The sequence below is a fragment of the Myodes glareolus genome, chromosome 23 (genome assembly GCF_982192425.1).
Source record: "Myodes glareolus chromosome 23, mMyoGla1.1, whole genome shotgun sequence".
Classification (NCBI taxonomy): Eukaryota; Metazoa; Chordata; class Mammalia; order Rodentia; family Cricetidae; genus Myodes; species Myodes glareolus.
This window is the reverse complement of record NC_142048.1, coordinates 4,204,001-4,228,386: the sequence shown is the minus strand read 5'-3', so window position 1 is coordinate 4,228,386 and position 24,386 is coordinate 4,204,001. Positions and strand designations below refer to the sequence as shown.

At 53.7% G+C, this 24,386-nt stretch overlaps 2 protein-coding genes and 1 long non-coding RNA gene across 8 annotated transcripts; 2 read left to right on the top strand and 1 right to left on the bottom strand.

The window, feature by feature from the left end:
- Nucleotides 1-486: 486 nt before the first annotated feature.
- Nucleotides 487-10,949, bottom strand: Ano8 (anoctamin 8). Of its 3 annotated transcripts, XM_085680416.2 has the most exons (19): nucleotides 10,600-10,949; nucleotides 9,825-9,935; nucleotides 9,596-9,728; nucleotides 9,300-9,438; nucleotides 9,133-9,229; nucleotides 8,288-8,404; nucleotides 8,080-8,207; nucleotides 7,820-7,981; nucleotides 7,407-7,559; nucleotides 7,177-7,303; nucleotides 7,026-7,081; nucleotides 6,849-6,923; nucleotides 6,516-6,647; nucleotides 5,367-6,155; nucleotides 3,393-3,584; nucleotides 3,183-3,314; nucleotides 2,987-3,097; nucleotides 875-1,397; nucleotides 487-794 (listed from the first exon to the last, which is right to left on the bottom strand). In XM_085680416.2, the coding sequence occupies exons 1-19, from the start codon at nucleotides 10,703-10,705 to the stop codon at nucleotides 652-654; spliced, it is 3,426 nt and encodes a 1,141-aa protein (XP_085536542.2). In that variant the 5' UTR covers nucleotides 10,706-10,949; the 3' UTR covers nucleotides 487-651. The 3 variants fall into 3 exon arrangements, with proteins under 3 accessions (XP_085536542.2, XP_085536541.2, XP_085536540.2); XM_085680415.2 differs by having other exon boundaries at nucleotides 725-1,397; nucleotides 10,600-10,947; XM_085680414.2 differs by lacking the exon at nucleotides 6,516-6,647 and having other exon boundaries at nucleotides 725-1,397; nucleotides 10,600-10,946.
- Nucleotides 1,302-5,025, top strand: LOC146890668 (uncharacterized). Its single transcript, XR_015736230.1, has 3 exons — nucleotides 1,302-1,442; nucleotides 2,956-3,073; nucleotides 4,811-5,025. It is a non-coding gene; the product is annotated as an uncharacterized LOC146890668 (long non-coding RNA).
- Nucleotides 10,950-12,822: 1,873 nt separating the features above from the next.
- On the top strand, nucleotides 12,823-20,009 carry Gtpbp3 (GTP binding protein 3, mitochondrial). 4 transcript variants are annotated; one of them, XM_048427163.3, is made up of 9 exons: nucleotides 12,825-13,644; nucleotides 13,846-14,093; nucleotides 14,203-14,289; nucleotides 15,071-15,273; nucleotides 15,428-15,485; nucleotides 15,594-15,737; nucleotides 15,851-16,016; nucleotides 16,392-16,676; nucleotides 16,844-20,009. In XM_048427163.3, exons 1-9 carry the CDS (start codon nucleotides 13,592-13,594, stop codon nucleotides 17,067-17,069), a joined length of 1,470 nt encoding a protein of 489 aa, XP_048283120.2. In that variant the 5' UTR covers nucleotides 12,825-13,591; the 3' UTR covers nucleotides 17,070-20,009. The 4 variants fall into 4 exon arrangements, with proteins under 4 accessions (XP_048283116.2, XP_048283120.2, XP_048283118.2 ...); XM_048427161.3 differs by having other exon boundaries at nucleotides 15,428-15,500; nucleotides 15,573-15,737; XM_048427162.3 differs by having other exon boundaries at nucleotides 13,135-13,644; nucleotides 15,428-15,500.
- The last annotated feature ends 4,377 nt before the right edge of the window (nucleotides 20,010-24,386 follow it).

Sequence of the window (24,386 nt, the reverse complement as noted above, 5' to 3'; positions counted from 1 at the left end):
GCTGTTCTGACCCCAGTAGCACCTCAGCCTCACACAGTGACTAGATCCTGGCAGTCCCATTAACCCTTGTGCATTCCAACCCAAGCACCCCGCAACACCCTTCCTCCTGTGCCCTGTCTCAGGTGGCATCCACTTTCATACACACACTGGAGTTCTGTCTCCCTCTGCCTTTGCTGTGCCACCGCTGTGCAGCCTCGGGAGCGCCACTTGAGCTCCCAGGTCCCTGCAGGCTGGCCAGGATGATCTCTGGACCAAGTCACAGTGGGCTGTTACTGGTGCGGATCCTCTGTTCTGGGCACTCTCATGAGTGCACCATCCCTAAGCCCCATCTGGCATAGCGTGCCACGTACATGCATCTGGACCCAGGCCCGAAATCGCCACCCTGATGGGTTCCCTGGGTCTTCTTGAGGCCTCATCCTGGGAGAACCGGGTGCCCAGCCACCGGCTACGGATCCCCCGAGGTCTCTCCACCGCTCTGACCTCGAGCACTGTTGAAATAAACTTTTTATTGCATTTCTGCCGTTTTACAAAAATATGACAAAATAAATTAAAAACAAATAAATAACCGCCCATCCTGTGTACTTTTCTGTTCTGTGGGGTTCCGCTCGTGGCCCCCATCCTGGTCGACGAAACGGCAGGGGCGCGGCGGGGCTAGTGGCGGGCTGCGGGCCAGCAGGCGGGCTGCGCGAGGCGCGCGGGGGCTTCCGCGGGGCCGGGGACGCGGGGCGGGTTGTCGCCGCCGCAGCCCCAGGGCGCGTCCCAGCGCCAGCAGCCGGCGGGCGGCGAGGCGAGCCCTGCGGAGGGAGAGCGCGGTTCGCGGGGCCCCACGGTGCCCACGGCCCTCGCGACGCGCGCCCCGGTTAAGGCCTGTGACCTGCGTCCTCGGGCCGCGACTCCGGCTCGGCGGCCGCGGGCTCGTCCCCGGCGCTCCTGTGCGCGCGCGCGCCGCCCCCGGGAGCCCCGTTGGCCGCGGGCTCGCGCGCCGCGAAGGCGAACAGCTTCCCGGGCCGTGGCGGGGACGGGCCGCGCTCGGGCGCCTTGAGGAAGCGCAGGCTGAGGAAGGCGGGCAGGCGCGTATCCGCGGGCGAGCGCGGCGGGGGCGCGCACCCGGCGGGCGCGGGCGGCCGGGCCTGCAGCGGGATTATCTGCTTCAGCCGCAGCACTGGGCCGGGCGGCAGCAACGCTCCGGGCCGTCGGGGCCGCTCGCCGCCCTTGGCCTTGGCCGCGCCGCGCTCCGCCGCGGGGTCGGGACCCGGAGCCTCCGTGCGCGCCTCCTCGCGGCCGCCCGCGTCGCGCTCCCGCCGCGCCTGCTGCTCCGCGTGCCGCTGCCGCTCCTCCTCCTCGCGCCGTCGCCGCTGCTGCTGCTGGAAACGCTGCTGCGCCTGCCGCTCGTGCCGCTGTGGGGAGACACGGCCTGAGCGCCCCGAACCCCTGACCACCCGGTACACAGAGAGCGGGGCATGTGGGGTGGATGTAGACCTCCACCCCGGGCCTTCTGAAAGGAACTGCTTCCTCCCTTTTCCTTTTCATTGTTTTTGATACAGGGTTTCACTGTGTAGCTGGAATTTAGAGTTCAGAATCTTCCAGCCTCAACTGGATCACAGGAATGAGCCACCACTCAGGGCTCGTCAATTAAAATTCAGTTTGGAACTGTTGAGGATCAGCAGTAGTACACCAGCCTAGGATCCCCCAGTGAGGAAGTGGGGGCGTGGCTCAGGAGAGCCCCAGCCTAGAATCCCCCCCAGTGAGGAGGTGGGGGCGTGGCTCAGGTAGAGTGACAGCCTAGGATCCCCCAGTGAGAGGAGGTGGGGGCGTGGCTCAGATAGAGTGACAGCATAGCATCCCCCAGTGAGGAGGTGGGGGCGTGGCTCAGGAGAGCCCCAGCCTAGAATCCCCCCAGTGAGGAGGTGAGGGCGTGGCTCAGGTAGATCGCTCAGATTAGAATCCTGGCTCTGGATTGGAACTCTAGGAAAGTCTTCCCTGGAACGTGCAGCTCCTTGGCCCTTCATGCAGTTTGCAGAGGGATTTGGAAGAGTCAGACTGGCAGTCTGAAGAATGAGTATTCTTGAGAGCTTGGAGCTTATGCCATCAAGAATCTAGACAACACCCACTGATGTGAGCACCCACGAGGGACTGGCTCCAGGACCCACAAGTATGGTACAACGGACCCTGGTCCCTTCTACAGTAGCACCCTGCTTGCTATCTGCTCACCCCTTCCTGTAGACTTGAAATGTCCCTAGAACGAGCTGGAGAGACCGTTCAGTGGTAAAGAGCACAGACTGCTCTTGCAAAGGACCCCAGTTTAGTCTCCAGCACCCTGAATGTAGCTCACAACCATCTGTAATTTTAGTTCTAGGGGGAATCTGACGCCCCCTACTGGTTCCCAAGGGCGCTACATGCACACGGTGCACATACACATGCAGGGAAATCATCCGCATCAGATAAAGTAAAATAAATCTAAAAAAGAAAATCTCTAGGTGATTCAGTGGGAATGCTGTATGAACAGTTGTTTTGAGGGGCACTGTAATCCCAGATAACTGAGGGGCTGGGATGGAGCCCCAAGCCTGGCCTGCACAACAAGACCCACTAATGGCGTGCATAATTAAAACATGTTCTCAGAAGGTTAACACAGGCATTGCAAATTTGAGGCCAGGATGGGCTAAGTCTCAAAACAAGAAGGAAAATGCAGCAGTCTATGCATTGGTACACATGCAAATCCTGCTGTGTTTTCTCAGAGAGCACAGGATAGCCCAGCTGGCCTTGAGCTCCTGTCCACCTGCCCACCCCTAGGTGCAGGCCTGACAGCTGTGCACCTCCACACTACTCATACTGGGGACTTTCCATTTAAGTTTATGGAATCTTTGGGTGCAGAACCTCAAGGTGGGGGACTCGGATACTCCCTCTGAAGCCTACGGTTTTTTACTAAGGACTCAACCTAAAATTTCTCCCCTCCAGAAACCGCACCAGCCAGACCCCAGTCCTGTACCTTGAAGGCTTCTCGTCGCTGGTACTCCAGTTTGGCCATCTCTTCAGCCACCCATCCAGGGATGTCAGGGATGGTTGCGTGGATGAGGTACTTGACCAGCAGAGCCAAGTGCTGTGGGGGACAGACATGGGGGTTGTGGACTCAGGGATGCCTGACTCCTCCGCCCAGCTCCCACCCCAGGGACCACCAGCCACACCTCTAGCACCACCACAGACACGATGGCCGCCTCTGGGCTCAGCCAGGGAAACAGGCGCTGCAGCTGGCCACACTGGCCAATGAGGTAGCAGTTCACCACGATTGCCAGCACGCCCATCGCCTCCATGACCTTCTGCAGAGGAGGCAGGAGGCTCAGGGAGAGGTCCAGACAGGGACTGCCATCCCCTCTGGGCCTCCCTGATTGGCCCACCTGCCACTGGCCGATGCTCTCCACTCGCTGCCCAAAGGGCCGCTGTAGGGCGGTGCATAGCTTGAAGGCGTCGCTTCGGATCTCAATCAGGTTGTTGACTAGGGCGCACAGGGCAGCCAGGGGGAAGGCGGAAGAGAAGAACACTACATAGCCGAACTGCACAAACATTTCCTGGTAGTCCTGAAATGTGTCCTGAAGACAGGGGCTCTCGTTAGGCTTGCCACTGCTCCCTCAATTCATCCTACTAGGCCCAGGCTTGCCTCCTATTTCCAGGCTCTGCCAGCAGAAGTCCAAGGGCCACTCGCCGGCTCTCACGCTTCCCACACGAAGAGTCCCATGATCACCCTGACACATCTGCCTGCGAGCCTGCCTCCACCTTCACAGGCACTAGTGTGAAACACTGGTTTACGATGTGTTATATTTGTTTGTGCTGGGGAACACTTGCTAATGAAGCACAAATGTGCTTTTCAAGTCAGGGTTGCTCTGTGTCACAGTCCTAGCTGTCTTCGAACTAGCTCTTGTAGACCAGGCAGGCCTTAAACTCACAGAGATCTGCCTGCATCTGTCTCCTGAGTGCTGGGATTAAAGGCCTGCACCACCACCACCCAGCTGTGTTGCATTCTTTTATGTTGCATTTGTTTAGCTCTGTGAAGCTGTGATTCTTTGCCTGTCTAAAACACCTGATTGGTCTAATAAAGAGCTGAGCAGCCAGTAGAGAGGCAGGAGAAAGATAGGTGGAGCTGGCAGACAATGAGAATAAATAGAAGCAAAAATCTGGGAGAAGGAAGATCAAGGAACAAGAAAAGGAAGGAGAAAACAAAAAAGAAGGGGCCAGACATGGAATTAAAAGGAAAGAAAATAGTAAAATATTTACAGAAATAGAGAAAGATAAAAGTCCAGAGGTAAAAGGTTGGTGGGAACATTTAAATTAAGAAAAAACTGTCTAGAAAGAAGCCAAGGTAAGGCCACACATTTATAAGTAAGAATTAAGTCTCTGCGTGTGACTTATTTGGAAGCTGAGTGGCCAGCCCCCAAAGAGTAAAAACAACCAGCAACAATACTTTCCTGACCACATGCTTTTTCTGTCAGCATCTCGGGGGCAGGGGCAGTGTGCTTCTTTGCATGGTTTCCTTAGGTGCATGTGTGTAGGCAGGGCATGTGTGAGAGCTTGTGTGAAGGCCAGGGGTTAGCTGCAGACAGCCTTGTCATTCTGAGTGCGGTTCAGAACACACGGATATGAGAACACAATTTTGTCAATCCGTTCTCTCCTTCCCCCACTGGGTCCCATGGGTGGAACTGAGGTCGCCACAGCTTTGTGGCAAGTGCCTTTACCAACTTAGTCCTTATTTTCTTTTGATTTATTTAAAATGTACTTTATTTATGCTTGTGCAGATTCCTGTGTATCTGTGTGTGTGCAGGTGCCCAGAGGCTAAAAGCCATGTTGGATCGCTTGGAGCTGGAGCAAGCAGCTTTTCCCAGCGGCTGAGAGAAGCGAAGAACTCCAACAAGCAGCCCTCTTCCCTGCTGAGCCAGGACTCTGGCTGTCCTGAAACTCGCTCTTGTAGCCAGGCTGATCTCGAACTCACAGAGATTCACCTGCTTCTACCTCCTAAGTGAAAAGCTTGTGCCAACACTGCCAATCTCCTGCTTATTTTTTTAAGGGAGGGTCTCCTGTAGCCCAGGCTTGCCCAGTACTTAGTACACATCAGAAAAGGAACTTGACCTTCTCGACCCCCTACCTTCAACTCCCAGTGCTGGGATGACCAGCAAGTGCCACCATGCCCGGTTTATGTGGTGCTGGGGATGAAGCCCAGGGCTTCATGCATGCTAGACAAGCACTCTACCAACTAAACTATCAACACAGCCCTGTTTGCTTCTCTTTCGAGTTTCTTGTTGAGCAGGCTGTCCTCTAACTCCGAGCCTTCATACCTTCACCTCCCAGGAGCCAGGGTGGCCGAGGCTCTTCCCTCTCACCTCATACTTCTTCATGCAGCTCTCCAGCTCCGCCTGTGTGAGCTGTGGCGAATGCTCCTCCTCTGGTGGGTCGATCCATGAGGACCTGTTGTTCCTCCTCTGTCTCCCACCCGTGTCGCCAGAGCTGGTCTCTGGGTCTCGGCCTCCATCGGGACCTTGGTCGCGGCCCTCGCCGCTCGCGCGACGAAGTAAGATGGTCGGGGGCTCTGGCCCAGGGCTGCTGGGAGGCCCCTCTGGCTCATCGTCTTCCTCAGCCAGAGTAAACACGCCAGGCTCCAGCCCTTTCTCCACCATGGTGGGGCTCCCCTCTGCCAGGAGGCCATCGGGACCCGGGCCTGGCCTGCGTCGCCCTGCGCCCCGCTCCGCAAAGCTGACCTTCTTAAGGCGCAGCCCGCAGTCCAGGAGGCCGCCTTCCTCGCCCTCGTCCTCCTCGTCCTCCTCGTCTTCCTCGTCCTCCTCCTCCTCCTTGCCACCCCGAGGCCCATCTGGGACCTCTCCACCTTCCCCTGCCGGCCTCCGCTCCACTGCCGTCTCTTCCTCTTCCTCCGGCGCCCCGCAGCCTCCACCCAAACACCTGTGGCTCCCTGCTCCTCCCTCATCAGCCTGGGCCTCCAGATGCCCTCGGGGGTCCGGGCGCAAGGGGTTCAGCAGGCCCAGCAGGGCCCGGGCCAGTTCCCTGATGGAGCGCAGACCCAGCTCCCCGCGGCCCAGCCTGCGATACAGGTGCGGCTGCAGCACCTCGCGCACATTCTGCAGCAGCTGCCGGGTGATGAGCAGAGTGGCCAGCATCTGCGGACGGAAAGAGGCCACGTGGGGCGGGCAGAGCCGAGCACCGTAGGGTCACACCCAAGAAGACGCATATGCCCTTCCAGGTGGCCCCCGGACAACCCTGGACTTGAGACCGCAGCTCAGCCCCAGAGCAACTGAGGTTGCGCAGTGCACGACACAGCCAACCAGCGGACTGGTCAGGAATCTCAGCTCATCTATCTCCACCCTGCCCAGGCATTGCCTTGGGCCCTGGACACCTTGGTGGACCTTCCTCAGCCTACACGGGAGACCCTTTTGCGCATGCACCCTATGCTCGCCGTGCCCCACCCGCAGCACAGCCACGCTGCCCACACCGTGGGGAGGCTTGCCACCTGCCCGTACTTTGGCCCAGGCCACGAGCAGGAAACCCCGGAGGGACAGGAGGAGCAGGCGGAACCGCAGGGCCACGAGCGGGACCAGCACCGCCCGCAGCTGCCGCTCGAGGCTCTGGGTCAGGGACAGGAGTAGCAGGAGCTGTGGAGGGACCAACGGGACAGGTGGACGGACAGATGGGAGAGGGAAACGACGGGCAGAGAGAGGACGCACGGACAGACGGACAAAAAGGAGAGAAGAATGGAGGAGGGGAGGGAGGGGCTGGAGAGCCCTGGACCCCTTGTACGGGTCCGTCCCCAGGGGGTCAGAGTGCTTGGTCTGGGGTGGTGAGCAGGCCCTCACCTCTTTCAGGCGGTCCATGTCTTTGAGGTAGAAGCCGATGTAGAACAGACTCAAGTACGAGTTGACAAACTGGAACTGGGAGGCAGGCGGCCTGGGTCATCCCACAGCCCCGCCTTGCGGGTCCTCCAAACCCCTCTCCCATCCTCCTAGCCTCTTTGGACATGCGTGTTCACTCACCAAGACAACTTTGATGATAAGGTGCCTCTCGTAGGCGCTCTCTAGCCGGTAGTTCTCTAGGGGTCGAGGAGGTGAATGAGGGGACACCCTGCCCCTCCCGAGAGCTCTGGGGATCCCCAGGACAGTGGAGACCTCCCCTGCCTGCACATACCCATGTCATTGAGCCACACAGCTAACTTCTTGTAGCCCTCAGCGCTCACACTGACCAGCAGGGCCAGCATGACCTTGGGCAGGAAGCGAACCAGGCGGGGTAAACCCTTCACGCTCAGGACCAGCTCCTAAAAGGGACAGGACAAGGCAGGGGGCTCAGCCGAGTGAAGCAGGGCCCGGAGCTCAGTGGGCGGGCAGAGGGCAGGGGAAGGGCGGGGGCTGTGGGCTCACCTGCAACTGGAAGCAGCCAAGCATCAGCACAAAGACACAGACAAGGCAGGCCAGGCACAGAGGCAGGCTGACGAGCAGCTGGAAGAGCAGTCGCTTCCAGGGCGGGTAGTAGAACTCCTCAGCCTGAGTGATGGGGCTGATGCGTCGGACACCCTGGCAACCAGCAGAAGGGGCAGTGTGTGAGACCAGGGAAACCCACCTCCTGATCCTAGGAGCCGGGTTTCCCTCGGCCAAGCCATTTCTCTCACAAGAGACTACTCCTCTCTGTAGCCTTCTCAAAGCTCAAATCCAACCCCTTCAGGCGCACACTCTACTCTGAGGGTGCCCATCACACACACTAGTGCCCGTCTTCCATGCAACATTTCTCGTCTTTACAGCCTTGTCTGAATGTTGAGCCTCAGCCTCAGACTGACCCTGAACTGGGGTCGTGGCTCCTCCACAGCTTCCCCGGGTGAGTCTAATGTCCCCCACTTGTAGGCTAACTCTGCGCCCCTCCGTTTCCACTCCTCCAAGAACAGTGTTGACCAGATCACGTTGAAGAGAGCAAAGACAACACAGGAAACATCCCGGCTTGTCTGCAGGTGACAGAGGAAAGTCAGGTCAATGACATAACCAGCCTATGGAGGAAGGCCTTCTAGACCACCCCCAGTCCTGGCCCAACACCTCCCAGTACCTGATCGGCTTCAGTAAATGTATACAAAACAGAGCCAAAGACAGCAGGGTAAACCATTGCTGATGTGTAGAAGCCCAGCCAGGCAAAATACATGGCGATCTTCACCCCAAAGTAGTCACAAATGTCATCTGCCAGGGGACAAGAGAGGTTGGGTCACCTCCAAGAGTCTTCGGAGGCCCCAGCCCACTCCTCAGTCATGAATCCACACCTAAGGGCTGGTTTTCACACACGGCCTGCACCCAGGACTTCATGAGACGATTCAGAATGCGCTGCTCATGGACCGGAAACACCTGCTGTATGATGCCTCGGGCAGCCAGCTCTGGGACTGCAGGAGGAGGAGAGAGAATGATCCCTGCCCCTGCACTGTATGGACAGCCCGGGCAGCCCACCTTGGCTAAAACCAAGTCATAGCCTGTTCTGAAGTCCATAGAAGGCTGGGAATGTGGCTTGATTAGTAGAGTGCTTGCTTAGCATACACAAGGGCCTGGGTTCCATCCCCAGCACGGCATAAACTGGGTGTGGTGGTCAATACACTGGGAAAGTGGGGCCAGGAGGGGCCGGGATGACCGGGAACCAGGAGGATTTCAAGTCCCACTACGAAGTCCAGGTTGATCTTGAACTAACAAGCTCTCTGCCTCAGCTTCCCAGAGCCTGGGAGAACACGGGCATGTATGTCCTCACCGTGCCCATCAAGTGTATTTTAGAATTTAACCCCCATTTCTGGCCCTGAATGTCTAAGAAATGACAGACTAGTGTAGAAACGTGAACTTCTGAGAACTGGTTTCCCAGTAGGCCTCACCATCTAGCACATGGGTGCTGTCCGTGGTCCTGCTCGCACCTTCTCATGGACCGACGGAAAAGTCTCACCTGGACCGCCTTTCCCATCCTTGCACCAGATGCCCGGCGGAGGTCACGCCCATTGGATTCTTTGGATGCCCAACTTCTTCCTAGCCTCTGATTAGTTGCCCGTAAGCTCCGCCCTCCTACACCTATCTTCTAACAGACACGCCCAGCTCTCCGTAGGTAATTGGAAGGCCGGCTCGCCCTGCTCACTGATTGGCTGGTCCTCCAAGAAGCGCACGTTGTGCAGCGCCTCCCCCTGCTTGGCCCGTAGGTTCTGCAACCAGAAGCGGATGATGCTCTGCCGCTCCTGTGGGGAGACGGGTGTGAGCTCGGCACGGAGGGCCGTGGGTGCAGAGACGCGGGCACAGGGCGGTCACCTGCGATGTAAAGAAGCGCAGCTCGCTTTCCACATTCTCGTAGATGAAGTCCTCTTCGCAGGAGAAGCTGCGGGTGCCCCCGCCAAATTCGGCCTTCACTGCCTTGCGCAGACCCAGCTCATCGGCCCCCCGGAGCAAGCTGTGGGCAGGACAGGGCATAAAGGGTTCACATCACCAAGCTAAGGACGATTCGCGAGCCATGTCTTAGGACAAACGAATAGTGGGCACAGTTGGCTCTCAGAAGGGCAGGGAAGCCAGGTGGCAAGGCCAGAGGGAGGTGGAAGCAGGGGACTCGCCTCTCATATGTGGCTGTGACAAAGAAGGCATAGGCACGCGTGTGGCGATGGTGGCGAACTTGCACGATCAGCTCAGGGATGCCCACTCGGATGTGATTCAGCAGCCACAGCAGCGTGTGGTCATCGGTGGTGTCTGCCAAGGAGCACAGAGACCCACAAGTGCCCACTTCACATTTCGACCGAAGTAGCAGAAGCTGCATCAGTGCCCAGGGAAGGCAGGTGTGCATACCTGGGAAGGTCATGAGCACGTCACAGTCCTCGGTGGGTACCGTCTTCATCCATGCCTTGTGGGATACCAGGTAGCGGCCAGCCTGCAGGAGCCTCTTCCCAAACAGTTTATCTATGGGGCAGCGTGGCAGGTCCGGCTGAGATCGGGCCTCTCCGTGGCCTGACCGGCCCTCATCATAGCTCTCGAGGACAGAACATCCTCAGCCTGGGCTGCTCTCCTCTCTCCACATTCCCTGCACCAGCCAGGCCCTTCCCCCTAGGTCCTACCTTAAAAATCTTACTCATGGTTGAGGCCCAGCTCCGCCTCCCAAACCGCAATCAATGGAATGCCCACAAGCAGCCTTGTGCGCTTCTTGGTAAGACAGCGCGGTCCTTAAAACAGCTGCTCGAGCAGAGTGAAGTCCTTACCCCCATTTCGCAGGTCACCAAACTGAGGCCCAGAGTGTACCCAGACGCTCAAGGTCACCTAACCGAGGTGGGATTCGAACCCAAAACTGTCCATATTACCCTGTTTCCTGTGCTGGGAGTCTCCGGATGGAAAGGCTCACACCAGCCAGGCTAGGGCTGTCAGAGGGGCGTGTCCACGTCCCCGCACCGGGGACCCCTCAATACAAACGCTCTGCCCCAACCCCGCGCGCTGCGCCGCAGCCGCAGCGCCACGAGGAGCGGCCCCTGGGCCACACGCCAGGCTCTGGATGTGTGACCCCTATCGGCGTCCCCTGCAGCCCCGGGGCGCATCCGTGCACCTGTCCTGGTGCTACCCACAGCTCACGTACCCAGGACTCCAGACGCAGGCGCTGCAGGCTCGCCCTCCGGCGGGGGCCTCTTCCCTCGCTCCCCCTCCAGGGTCGCGCCCCCGGCGCCCGAGGCTGCCTCGGCCATGGCGAGGACAGGGCAGGTCAGGGGCTGCAGGACGCCCGGGCGCCGGGGGGCCGCGGGCTCATGGGGACCGGAGTGGCACCACCGAGCGCGCGGGAGGAGGAGACAAAGGCCTCTCTCGCCCGCCCGCACCGACCGCCGTCCCGGCGCTTCACTTGATTGTCGTCCCCGCCCGAGCCAAACCTCGATTCTTCTTCCCAGCCCGCGCGTCACTCTGAGTCCCTCAGTCCCGCCCGCCTGGCCTCTGCTTCCCGTCTCCGCCCGTGTTGTTTTCTGAGCTTCCTTCCCACCCGTCCACTTGTATCTCTGGTGCTTGTTCCCGCCCGCACTCACCCTCACAGCCTCCGTTTACCCACCTACAGAGTTCACGTGGTGTGGAAGCTGAGCTGGCCGTGATTTCCTCACTGCAGGATGTGGGAGCGGGAGGATCTTGTTGAATGGCATTTCTGAGAACAATGCCTTAACTACCACAACAGGAATGTGAGTGATGGCAGCCGGTTCAGCCTGCCCCAGGGCCTTTGCAGTAGAGTTCACTTGCCTAAAACGCACTTGTCGCCCTCTGCACCCACGCCAGCCTCCACAAAGGGATCAGGATACAGGGGCCGAGTTTACAAAATAAACATGGTTCCGAGCCGGCAGAAGGTGCTGAGGACCTGAGTTCGTGTCCCTGATCCCGATGGTGGAGAGCCTATGCTCATAAGAGCCTATGCTCATAAGAGCACCACCTCACACAGAGATAATGCAATAAATAGTCCGGCCAAGGGCTGAGGTGTCAACCAGCAGCAGAGACTGGCCTAGCTCGCACAAAACTTTGCCTTCTAGTCTCCAGAGTGGCGGGATGGAGGCTGCAGGGTGACATGGTCGGTATAGCCCTGGCCTGGCTGGCACAGATCTCCCAATCCTGCACGTAGGAAGCAGAAAGATCCGTATTTCAAAGCGATCCTCAGCTACATAGCAAGTCCATGGCCACTCTGGGCTATACTAGACCCTGTGTCCAATAAGGGTGGACCAAGCTGGAGAGATGGCCATGCACTTGAGCTCTTCCAGAGGACCAGAGTTTGGGTCCCACACCCTGTAACTCCAGTACCAGGAGCTATGACAACCTCTTCCAGCCTCTGAATAAACCTGACAGAGAGCACACATTCGTAAATAAAAATAAAAAATAGATCTTAAAAAATAAGCCCACTGGCTGGATGGTAACATACTTTTAATCCCAACATTCAGGAGGCAGAGGCAGGGAGATCTCTGAGTTCAAGGCCAGCCTGCTCTACCGAGGAAGTTCCAGGATGTTACACAGAGAAACCCTGTGTTAGAAAGAAAAAAAGGAAGGAAGGAAGGAAGGAAGGAAGGAAGGAAGGAAGGAAGGAAGGAAGGAAGAGAGAGAGAAAGAAAGGCTGCTTATCTGAAACTTGCATGGGTGGGGGATGCTGGGTGGGGGGAGCCCAACAAAGTCCAGCTTGCTGGGGAAATGCTCGCTCTTCCAGAGGTCGAGCCTCTGGCTTTAGGTGTGCTCCCTTTTTTCTGAGGCACTGACTTTAGTTTGCTTCTGAGGTTCTGAGTGCTCTGGTGAGTGTGTGGAGATCAGGGGACAACTTGGGAACTGATTCTCTCCCTCCACCATGTGAGCTGGGGGGATTGAACTCATGTCATCAGGTTTAGCGGCAAGCGCCGTAACCCACTGAGCCACCTCTCAGGCTCTGGCCTCCCAACTTCTCCCACCGTAACCCACTGAGCCACCTCTCAGGCTCTGGCCTCCCAACTTCTCCCAGTCTTGAGTGGCCCACTCTGAAGGACTGTGAGCCCAGTTTGCTTCTCGGTGCCCAGGATGTAATGGGCATTTTTGTAAACGTGTTAAGACGGAACCACGGGAGATGGACAACGTCACCGTTCCTGTTTCACAGACTGCAAAGTAGGGCAGTTGAGGACCTGAGGGCTTTGCGACATTAGCCTGCCCCGCAGCGTGTTCTTAAAGAGCGCCCGCCCGCACGGGTCCAGAACCGGAGAATTAGCCCTGCGAGGGCGCTTCCGAGGCCCCGCCCGCCCGGTGCCTGGAATTCGAGCCTCCGCCTTCACCCCCGCAATTCAACGCTGACCCGGGTTAACACGGAGCCTTTCTGGGAGCCACCGACACACATCGGACCTGCGATCGACCGAGTCCAAGGAGAGGGAGGGGAAGCCAAGGCTGGGGTAGAGCCGTCCGAAGGAGGAACCAGGCCTGGAAATGGCTCCTGGCTAAAATGCTTGCCTAGGAGCTGCCGCTGGCAAAGGGGCAGCGGAGAGATCCAAGAAGGGTCAGGAAGAAACTTCCCAAAAAGTTTGGACCAGAGTTTTCCCTAATTTAGGGCGTCACTTTCCCAGGAACTCATCCCATGCACTTATTTAGATGCTTTGTGGAGCCTGCCTCTCTCTCTCTCTCTCTCTCTCTCTCTCTATCTATCTATCTATCTCTCGTGGTCTGAGAACAACTTTGCACAAGCCGGCAATCCTTCACTAAGCGGGGTCTCTTAAAGGCTAAGCTGCCTTTTTTTGGAAGTGAAACTGTGCACACGTAGCTTCTTGGCGCCGCTAAAGCTATGGACACAAGGGAAGAACGAGACGCGAGCCTTCGCCCTCTGACAGCCTGGGATTTCTTCCTCCCACTGTCACGGCTCCCAGCCGCTCTAAGGACCGAAAACTTGGGTCTCATATTTCCGGGGGACACTCTTGCGCTGCACACACCCCCTTGGTTTCCCTTATGTGAACCAATAGAAACCACGGTCGGCTGGCCAGTCAATGGTAGTGGAGAGTTGCTGGGCGCACTGCCAGTCACGCCGCGAAGGGGCGGGACTTCCTCCCGGAACTTGAAGCCGCGCAGGAAGGTCGGGCAAGGTGCTTGCTGGTTGGAAATCCATGTGGCGCGGGCTGAGTGCCCTGGCGACCCGGGCGGCGCGGGCGCCTCTCAGGTGGGTGGGACAGACCCGCTGTCACGGCGGGGGGCGATATTCTAGGCCCCGGGCCCCGTCCCTCCTCCCGGAGCGGCCACCTTGTCCATCGGCGGACCGCAGCGCGCACTCCCGGGGCATCCCCGGGCGACGTTCCCTCGGTCCTTCACTCCGAGGCTCGGCGTCCGGGGTGCGCTTACTCGCCTACTCCTCGGCCCCCAGGCTGTGCGCACGCCGGAGCAGCGGCGCCGGGTCCTGGACCCCCGAGAGCACCATCTTTGCGCTCAGCTCCGGCCAGGGCCGCTGCGCCATCGCCGTGATCCGCACCAGCGGCCCGGCCAGCGGGATCGCGCTCCGCAGCCTCACGGCATCCCGGGAGCCACCTCCGGCCCGCAGCGCCTGCCTGCACCTTCTCCGCCACCCGCGCTCTGGGGAGCCGCTGGACCGCGCGCTCGTCCTCTGGTTCCCAGGTGAGGGGCTCGATCCAGGATCCCACAGCGCTAGTGACCCGGCCTCAGTCCCCTCCGGAAGTCAGCCCGGGCCGTGCCCATCGTTTGACTCTGCTCTTTACCGTACAAGGCCCCCGGAGTTTCACTGGTGAGGATTGCGTGGAGTTTCACGTGCACGGAGGTCCCGCGGTGGTCAGTGGCGTCCTGCAGGCGTTGGGTGAGGCTCTGTTTTGTGACACTGTTACTGGGGAGGCTGAAAAATCTCTGGTGTAGGCTGCAAGACAGAGTGTCATTTGTGGGAAGAGATTTATCATTAACGTGGTCCTTCTAGATTGCTGACTCAGCCAGTAAAGGTGATGGTTGCCAAACCTGAGCTGAGTTCCAATCCCGGGATCCCTGTGGTGAAACTGATTTATGCAAGCTGTCTTCTGACTTCCTGGACAGACGGACGGACGGACAGACAGACACACATACAAACACGATTAATGCAATAGACAGACTGCAGTATAGGGAGGCCTGTGAGGACAGCTGACTCAGGAGCAGGGTATATGTTTGGTGGCAGTTGTTCTGAGGAAGGACTAGATCCTATGCAGGGAGCTGACTGAGTGACCCACAGTACCAGCTCATAGCCAGCCTGCCTGTGATTGCTGAGTGGTGGAGGCAGGGAGGGTCTTGCCTTTCCAGGAAGGAATTGTGTGTCCGACAAACCCGTTTGCCACAGGAGACCACTGATGCTTACTAGTCTGTCAGTGTAGGCCTGTGTCGAAGGGGCAGCTGCAGGTGACCTGAGCAGCAGCTGGCCCAGGTTCTGACAAACATCTCCTAACTAACCCCCAGGCGTGGTACCTGGGTCATACTGGCCCATCGGAGTCCAGCTTTGGGAACCAGCCAGCTTCCTGATCGTCCTTACAGTAGTGGGGGCGGGGCACCAACCTGGAAACCGTGTGGAACCTGCCATTGGATGGGGATCAGGAGCCTTGACCTTGTGATGCTTGCAGGTAGTGTGCCGGGACTGCGACCAGCTGAGCCAGGGGAGTTCACCAGAAGAGCATTCGCCCATGGAAAGCTGAGCCTGACTGAAGTAGAGGGACTGGCTGATCTGATCCACGCAGAAACTGAGGCCCAGCGGCGCCAGGCCCTGAGGCAGCTGGATGGGGAGCTGGGCCAACTGTGCCGAGGCTGGGCGAAGACTCTCACCAAGGCAAGACCTGCTTGCTCACCATCCATCCCGTCTTTAGAGAAAGCTCTGGGCCTGTGAAATGCCAGTCTGGTCACTTAGGTCGAGCTGGAGCTGGGTTTAGAGCGAAGACCGTGGGTTCCCAGGAGCACCCATGACGTCTTTGTCTTCCCCCCAGGCTCTGGCCCATGTAGAAGCCTATATTGACTTTGGAGAGGATGGCAGTTTGGAAGAGGGTGTGTTGGAGCAGGGTATGTCTGCCTTTGAGAGGGTGGGGCTGGCGTCTCAGCACCCCAGAGATCCTCCTGATCGCCTCTCCTCAGCCTACCTTTTCCCTCTCACAGTGGACAGAGACGTTCGAACCCTGGAGGCTGCACTGGGTTCCCACCTGCAAGATGCCAGGCGTGGTCAAAGGCTCCGCTCAGGGGCGCACGTTGTGGTCACTGGACCCCCCAATGCGGGCAAGAGTAGTCTGGTGAATCTTCTCAGTATGTGGGGTTCTGGCAAGGGTGGGGCAGACTCCTGGGCAGGGCTTTAGTCGAAAGGTGGGGCCTCTTACCTTCAACCTACTGCCCTTCATCACACTTTCCCTACCCTTCAGGCCAGAAACCTGTGTCCATCGTGTCCCCAGAGCCAGGGACCACCCGAGATGTGCTGGAGACGCCTGTGGACCTGGCTGGCTTCCCTGTGCTGCTGAGTGATACTGCCGGGCTGCGGGAAGGCGTGGGCATGGCTGAGCAGGAGGGCGTGCGAAGGGCTCGCCAGCGGTGGGTGCAGGGCTGGGGATAAAGCCAACTTGGGTGTTTTCCTCCCCTCTAGTCTATTTCATTATTCCTGAAACAAAATATTTTGAGTTCCTCCAAAGTCAGGGTTAGGGGGAGCCTCGTAGTTTGACTGAGATGCAAGCTTGGCTGGCTTCCCTTCCGCTCCCCCTCTCTGCCCCACCCTGTCTCCTGCATCATTCAAATCCTTCTCCACCAGAGGCTCTGACCTCCAGTTCCTCTGCTGTGCCCCGCCCACTGCTCCCTATCAGACCTGGCCAAGCCCCTGCCTCCCTCAGGTGCACCCTCCTCTGCTCATCACCCACAGTGCCACTAGGCTTCTGTGACTGTTCCCCACAACATGGCTTCCTTCCTTCCCAGGTTGGAGCAGGCTGACATTATCCTAGGGGTCCTGGATGCCTCCGACCTGGCCTCCCCATCCTGCTGCAGCTTCCTGGACACTGTGGTGGCCCCACTGGCAGCACAGAGCCCCACCAGCAGCGGACAGCGCTTCCTACTGCTGCTCAACAAATCTGACCTGCTTCCCACTAGTCCCCCGGCCAGCGACACTGCCTTATTAGGGACGCCGCACCTGCTGCTGTCCTGCCTCACCGGAGCTGGGCTGGACGATCTTCTGCAGGCCCTAAAGACCGAGCTGGCTGCGGTGTGAGTCTCCCTCGGCCTTCTTCAGCTCTCCAACTCAAGTTCAGGAACAGGCAGAGCTGCTGACTTTGGGCTCAGTATCTCTCTCTGCAAAAGGAGTACAGTGGGGGGTACCTGTTCAAAAGGTGGCTGTACAGGCCAAGTGAAACACCAAGTCTTGTTTCTGACAGGTGTGGGGACTCATCCACAGGACCACCTCTCCTGACCCGGGCGAGGCACCAGCATCACCTCCAGAGCTGTCTGGATGCCCTGAGTCACTACCAGGCAACCACAGACCTGGCCCTGGCAGCCGAGGCCCTGCGTCGGGCTCGGAAGCACCTGAGCCACCTCACAGGAGGAGGAGGCACTGAAGAGGTCCTGGACCTCATCTTCCGGGACTTCTGTGTGGGCAAGTAAGGGTCAGAGCTGGGGGGGACCCAGGGCCTCAGTTCCCACTGATGGCAGCAAAGAGCAGGAGCACACTTGGGGTCCCCAGCCCTCAAGCCTATTCCCTCCACAGTGAGCAGGAGAGACAGGCCAGGGATCTCAGGATGACTACCCCTCGGCTGCTGAGATTAAGGCCTTCATCACCATGCCAAGTGTACATAGTGGTGGAGATGAAATTCTTGCCACACCCCATCTCCTCGCAGGGGTTCCAACCCTGAACCATGCCCCCAGCCTCTCACTGGGGGACTCCAGACAGGGGTTCCACCCTGAGCCACACCCCTGGCTTCATAGTTTTTAAGTACCACAGGAGCATGAAGAGTTTGGGTGGTCCAAAAATGTCAGTTCACGAGGACCAGTCAGCTTTACCTTCCAGAAGTTTGCCTATGTGTTCTCTCTATGAAAACATGTGTCATATGTCAATCTTTCATATGTCAATCAAATATATTTATTATCGCCACTGGCCAATGCAAAAAGCGACTAATTGGAACCCAGTGCTTCAGTCAGTCCTGGCTCTACTGAACATTGTTTCTTAAAGTTCATTTATGGGCACAGCACAGGCAGGGAGGTCAGAGGAGCCCTTTCGGGAATCCTCTGCAGTGGTGACGTGGATCTCAGGGCCTGAGCTTGGGCCTGCAGACTTGGCAGCACGTTGTTCTGTTTATATACATACATATAATTTATTTAGCTTTATTGTCTGTGAAGATATCAGATTCCAGGAAACTGGAGTTAGAGACGGTTGTGAGCTGGCATGCTGATGCTGGGAATTAAACCCCAGTCCTGTGGAAGAATAACCCGCATAGGACAAAACTAGGCCCTCTGAATGTGGATGACAGTTGTTTGGCTGGGGCAGACTACAGGGCCACTGGCAGAGATGCTAGGATTTATCCCTACTGCTTGTACTGGATTTTTGTGAACCCCTTCTCTTTGGATGGATATCTTACTCAGCCTAGATATGAAGGGCCTTGGACTTCCCCAAAGCAATGAGCTGACGTGGGAGTCCCTTCTGTGTGCTGTGATTACCATTAATGAATAAAGAAACTGCCTCAGCCTGTTAATAGGGCAGAGCTTAGGTAGGTGGAGAAAACTAAACTGAATGCTGGGAGGAAGAAGGCAGAGTTGGAGGTAGAAGTCATGGAGTTGCCACTGGAGATAGATGTGCTGAAACATTGCTGGTAGGCCACGACCTCGTGGTGATGTACAGATTAATAGAAATGGGTTAAACTAATATGTAAGAGTTAACCAATAAGAAGCTAGAGCTAACGGGCCAAGCAGTGATTTAATTAATATAGTTTCTGTGTGATTATTTCGGAGCTAAGATAGCCGATGGCTGGGAAGAACAAGCTGTTCCCTCCTTACTGTTGGGTCCAGGGGGGTCACACAAAGATGAGAACACCACCAAGTCTAATAAACCAGAAGCAAACTTTATTTCAGAAACCAGATCCTAGAAAAACCAGAAGCAAACTTAAAAATAAAAAATAAAAAAACACTGAGGAGCAGAAGCTTATCAGCTAGCTGAGACCACAGCCAGAGATGGTATTTGTTAGGCTGTGGCCAAAAGCTGGTTTATGAACTCACCTTTTATAGTTAGGGCAACAAGCATTAGATCTGAACAAAGAGTTTTTATGATCTTGCCCAGGTCAGTCAAGGGAGACCCTAAGGAGGGGAGTGGGTTCTAACGTCAGTGGATAACTAGGCAGCTATCATGAAATATGTTTCAGAGGAGATTACAGTGAAAGTCACTAATTGCAAGAAAATAGATGTCTTTAGCAATTAATCAGAAAAGGGACTGCTAGTAATATCAGAAGGTTAACAAATTAGAATTAATTGGTTCTTAGGCTGGGAACTTAGAAGACAGCAGAAAGTTCTTCACACTATCTCAAGGTGAAACTCAGATACAGACTGCCATACTTTATAACCTTCATTATCAGAGCTAATTAACCAAACCAGGTGTTTGCACCGTGTCCTCTGTCTCTCCTGGTTCCTCCAGGCAGTGTATACTGAAGCCCCATGCCTCCCCCTTGATGGTGCCAGTTTCCCATAACAGAGACAGTGCCTAACCCAGAGGTCACGTATCTCTGTCCCCTAGACGTTAGCTCAGTTCATATCCGTCGTTTATCAAGGATGGCCAGGACAGGACACTGCTCTCAGTTTGCAGAGAGAAGCTCCGGCCTTAAGTAGAACAACTAGTTGTGAAAATGGAGGCTTCCCAAGCATCAGAGAAAATAGCTTCTGTGAATGATTGATCCTTGATCTGCTGAGAAAGCTTCTGGCAGTCTGTTCTCACTCTCCTAGATTTATATTTTATATTTCTTTATTTCTACATTCTTATTTCTGAAATCTACACTTTTATTTTCTTATTCTTGGACTCTTCACTTACTGCAATGAGCCTGACCCTCTCTGAGGATTTGGAGGGGGTGGGTAAGTGGGGGGAATAGGAGGAGACAGAATGGGAATTAGAATTGGTATGTAAAATGAAAAAGGTTTGTTTTCTTTTTAAAAAAAATAAAATAAAACCAGGCGGTGGTGGTACACGCCTTTAATCCCAGCACTTGGGAGGCAGAGGCAGGCAGATCTTAGTTCGAGACCAGCCTGGTCTATAAGAGCTAGAGTTCCAGAACAGGCTCCAAAGCTACAAAGAAACCCTGTCTCAAAAATAAATAAATAAAAGCGAATTTTAAGATAAGCAAATAAATAAAACTTTTAAAAAATGTAAGTGATGGGGAAACTCTGCCAACCAATCACGTCTAATTAAGGCGTGGCGACCTGGACCCCAGGGAGGAAAACTGGGAGGACCCAGGTACGCGGGTCTCTCTGCACGGAGCCATCTGGAAAGATAGGACATTGGACCTCCCACTCTTACAGTGTGAGTTCCTCCTTTTTAACCATTAAAATATAACTGTTATTCTTGAACTGGCCTGGTTATTTATAGTACCGACTTAATTCGCCTACACTTGGCACCCCATGTGGGGCTGTTCCAGTTCTATGTGCCCCATGCCTCTTGTGCACACGGCTGCGCAGACATAGACCACCCCCTTGGCTTCCCTTGGCTCTGGCTCTGCATGCCCCGCACCGCGCTGCAGGCTTTGGGTCCAGCCACAGCTGCCGTGCTACCAGAGTGGGAAACTATTGAACAGCCGAAGACATTCACAGAACACATGGTCTGTGACTTATAAAAAATTAAATAACTTCTTGATTTGAGTATTTTTCAGTATTCCCTCTAAATTCAGCCATCTAAAACCAAGCATATGGATTCAGGTGCACCCTGACACCTACTGCAGGCAACGGTTATTGCACCTACTCCAGCTGATTGAACCACAGGTAAGATTTATTATTTTGAATTTAAAAAGGACAATATGTCAGATAATCTAACCGTCCAAGGTTTCCATAGCCTTTTCACTTACACCATGTGTGAGGTCTTACAGCGCACAAAAGACGTCCCTCCTACATTGCTATTTCTAGGATTCACTTTTTCCCTTGTACTCTGTCTTTTTTTTCATAAAAATATGGTTTGACAATAGAAAAATGATTCAGTCTTTACAGACTAAATCCAGACTTCTTAGAAAAGAAGTTGGAAATCTAAGGACGGACACGGCCATCTTAACTAGCTTTTACACACAATTCAGACTGATACCAAACTCCTCCAGAAAGAGATTGTGGATCTGAAGGAGGATACTAGGACTTTGTTTAATACAACTTGGTCAACTGAGCTATTTTTGAAAAAGGTACAGTCTAATAGTAATTCATTTATGAAGAGGTTCATCACTCTGGAGAAGGAAACACCTGATTTGGCACATAAAACCCAGTCCATGACAGTGGGTGCTGAAACATTATTTGAGAGAATTCACACTGTTGAATGTATTAATCGGACTCTGTCGAAGGGGTATGACAGATTGACTGATAGAATGTCTCTCCAAGAAGGTAATAGACATGCCAAGAAGATCATGTCCAAGGATGAGATACTATCTCTAACGGACAGACTTCATACCTTAGAATCCTCAATGAGGGCATTAGAGCAGAATACTGGACAGGAGATCCAGACCTTGCAGATTTGAAAAGATTGAGGAGATTATCGACTTTGATGACCAGGAGCAAAAGGTAAGAAGACAAAATCAGTATGTAAAACTCTCTGGGATAGCTTCACCAGTGTTCTACCTGCCTTTCCAGTAATAACATCAGAAAAGGTATCTGGCTCCAAATACCCTAAGGTTGTCAAGAAATGGGAGCCCGGACATATGAGTGATTTAAAAGAAATTAAACAAGCAATTGTGACTTATGGACTAAATTCGTCCTTTGTTAGAGAGATGGTCAAAACCTGGGCTTTCAGTAACAAAGCCACACCTCATGATTTGGCTCAGTTGATCTCAGCTGTCTTAGAAAGTGGGCCGCAATTGCACTGGAGATATCTTCTTAAAGAGGAAGCAAGAATTTTAGAGCAACAGAAAAGAACAAAAGGAGCTGAGATTTCCCTAGATCAAATTCTAGGTGATGGACTTTACTCAGATCCTCAGGACCAAGCTCTTTATGATGACTACACCCTGTCTGTATGTACCTCAGCAACTTTAAAGGCTTGGGACAGGGTTCAGGAACCAGGACAAAGAGTGGAATCATATCTCAGGGTTAAACAAGGTCAGAGAGAACCCTTTAGTGACTTTTTGCGAAGACTAACTAGGGTCGTACAAATAGGGATAACTGACCCAGAAGCCAGACGTATAATAATTGAATCTTTAGCTTATGAGAATGCCAACGTAGAATGCAAAAGGATCCTGGGGCCTTTAAAGATCATATCAGCGCCCTTGGAGGAAGGGTCTTGCATACAATGAATGTAGAGACATTTGACTATGGCACTGAAGCGTGGGTAGGAAAAACAATTTCCAATGGTAAGAAAAGGCATCAAAATATCAAATGTTTTAATTATAGTAAAATGGGACATATGAGAAGGGATTGTAGACAGTGGACTTCCAGGAACAATGCCTCCTCTGGGAATGACAGAAATAGGAGGACTCAGCCTTCAGGTGTATGTAGGAGGTGTGGCAAAGGCCAACATTGGACAAATGAATGGAGGTCAATGACAGATAGACAAGACAACCTGATACCATCAGGAAATATTGTGGGGGCCTCTCCACAGGCCCCCATGACAAATGTGGTCCAGTCATTCCCAGTTACTGTGGGGAATGTGTCTTGTCAGGAAAATTAAAAGGTCCCATGCCTGCTGTCAAAAGCAATAATGCTCTAAATGATGAGATAAATATGGAAAATGAGTCAAAAAATCTGGTGGGACAGAGGAAACATATTCTGGCAGACTTCTTAAATGAACAAAGACCAAAGCTAAGAGTGTGTATAAATGACATTTTTATTAAAGGCTTATTAGATACGGGTGTAGATGTAAGTATCATTACTCCAGAATCTTGGCATCCAAATTGGCCTTTTCAGGAGGTAGATGTTCAGTTCATGGGAATTGGAACCATATCTCAGGTAAGACAAAGCACAAGATGGGTTGAATGCATAGGGCCCAAAGGGCAAACAAAAAAACCCTGAGGCCTTATATAGCCAATATTGCTGTGAATTTATGGGGTCATGACCTATTACAGCAATGGAATACCCAGATTAACATTCCTGCAGCCCTTAAAGCTTATATTTCTGAGGAAAATATTAGAAAATATTACAGATGATGAACACCGGTCATTTGGGCTGCTTAAGAACACAAAACAATTGATAACTCTTTAGATGTACCAACATCCCTGCCTATAAAATGGTTGACTGAGAAGCTGATATGGATCAAGCAATGGCCTTTAGCTGAGAAAAAGTTACAGTCTTTAAAGCAGCTGGTACAAGAGCAATTAGAGGGGGCTGGAGAGATGGCTCAGTGGTTAAGAGCATTGCCTGCTCTTCCAAAGGTCCTGAGTTCAATTCCCAGCAACCACATGGTGGCTCACAACCATCTGTAATGAGGTCTGGTGCCCTCTTCTGGCCTACAGACATAGACATATACACAGACAGAATATTGTATACATAATAAATAAATAAATAAAAGAGCAATTAGATGTTCAACATATAAAAACATCTGCCAGCCCTTAAAATTCTCCTGTATTTGTTGTTAAGAAAAAATCTGGAAAATGGAGAACGGTGTCAGATCTTAGAGCTATCAACAAGACTATTCAGCCTCTGCAATCTGGAATTCCTCTGCCCTCTCTGCTACCAAAGGGATGGCCTCTCATAGTTATTGATTTAAAGGACTGTTTCTTCACTATACCTTTACAAAAAAAAAGATAGAGAAAAGTTTGCCTTCACAGTGCCTACTTATAATCTCATCCTACTAGGAGGTACCAGCCCCCACGGGACCCAGCAGTGATAAAAATTAAGCAATAAACGAAAGTTTGACTTAGCCATACCTCTTTAAGGGTTGGTAAATTTCGTGCCAGCCACCCAGTGGACTATCCTCCCACAAGAAATGCTCAATAGCCCCACCCTGTGTCAATATTTTGTAAGTCAACCATTAAAAATAATACATAAGTGATTTCCTAAGTCTGTAATTTACCATTACATGGATGATATTTTGCTATCTGATTCAAACATAGATACCTTAAAAAGACTGTTTTAAAAAGTAAAGATAGTTTTACCTAAATTGGGATTACAGATTGCTCCTAAAAAAATTGCAGAGAGGTAAGATCTGTTATCATGATATTGTTAATTACTGTGTTGATAAGCAATTCAAAACTACCATGTGGATGGAAGACTTTTCATCTAACCTGGAATTGTGCTCCTAGTAGAATACTTCTGTTTTTGGGAATAAGGAGATAGCCATTGAATAAAATTACTGTCTCTTAACCTCATTTCAAAAATTTCTATACAAAATGTGGAGGAAAGTACAAATGCCTGCTAGCTCATTCATAGTCTACATCAGGACAATTGCTTGTTGGTTTCCAGCATAGTGTGGGCTGCTGGAGGATGACTTGGCGGGTAAAACACTCGCCGTGCAAGTGTGAGGACCTGAGCTCTGTTTTGATCCACATGAAGTGGGACACGATGGCATGTAACAATAATCCCAGAAACGGGGAGGAGACAAGTGGGTTTCTGAGACTTGTTGGTCAGCCAAACACCAACCAAATTCAGTGAGAGGTCTACAAAAAACCCCAACAACCCCACAGTTGAAGCTGATGTCCACATTTGGCATGTCAATTATCTAGATTATAAAACAGGTTTACAAAAAATTGAGACACAAAAGGCACAAATTAGGAGAGATCGATTACGGACTCTTAATGACTTTCAAAGATTGTTAGGAGACATCTC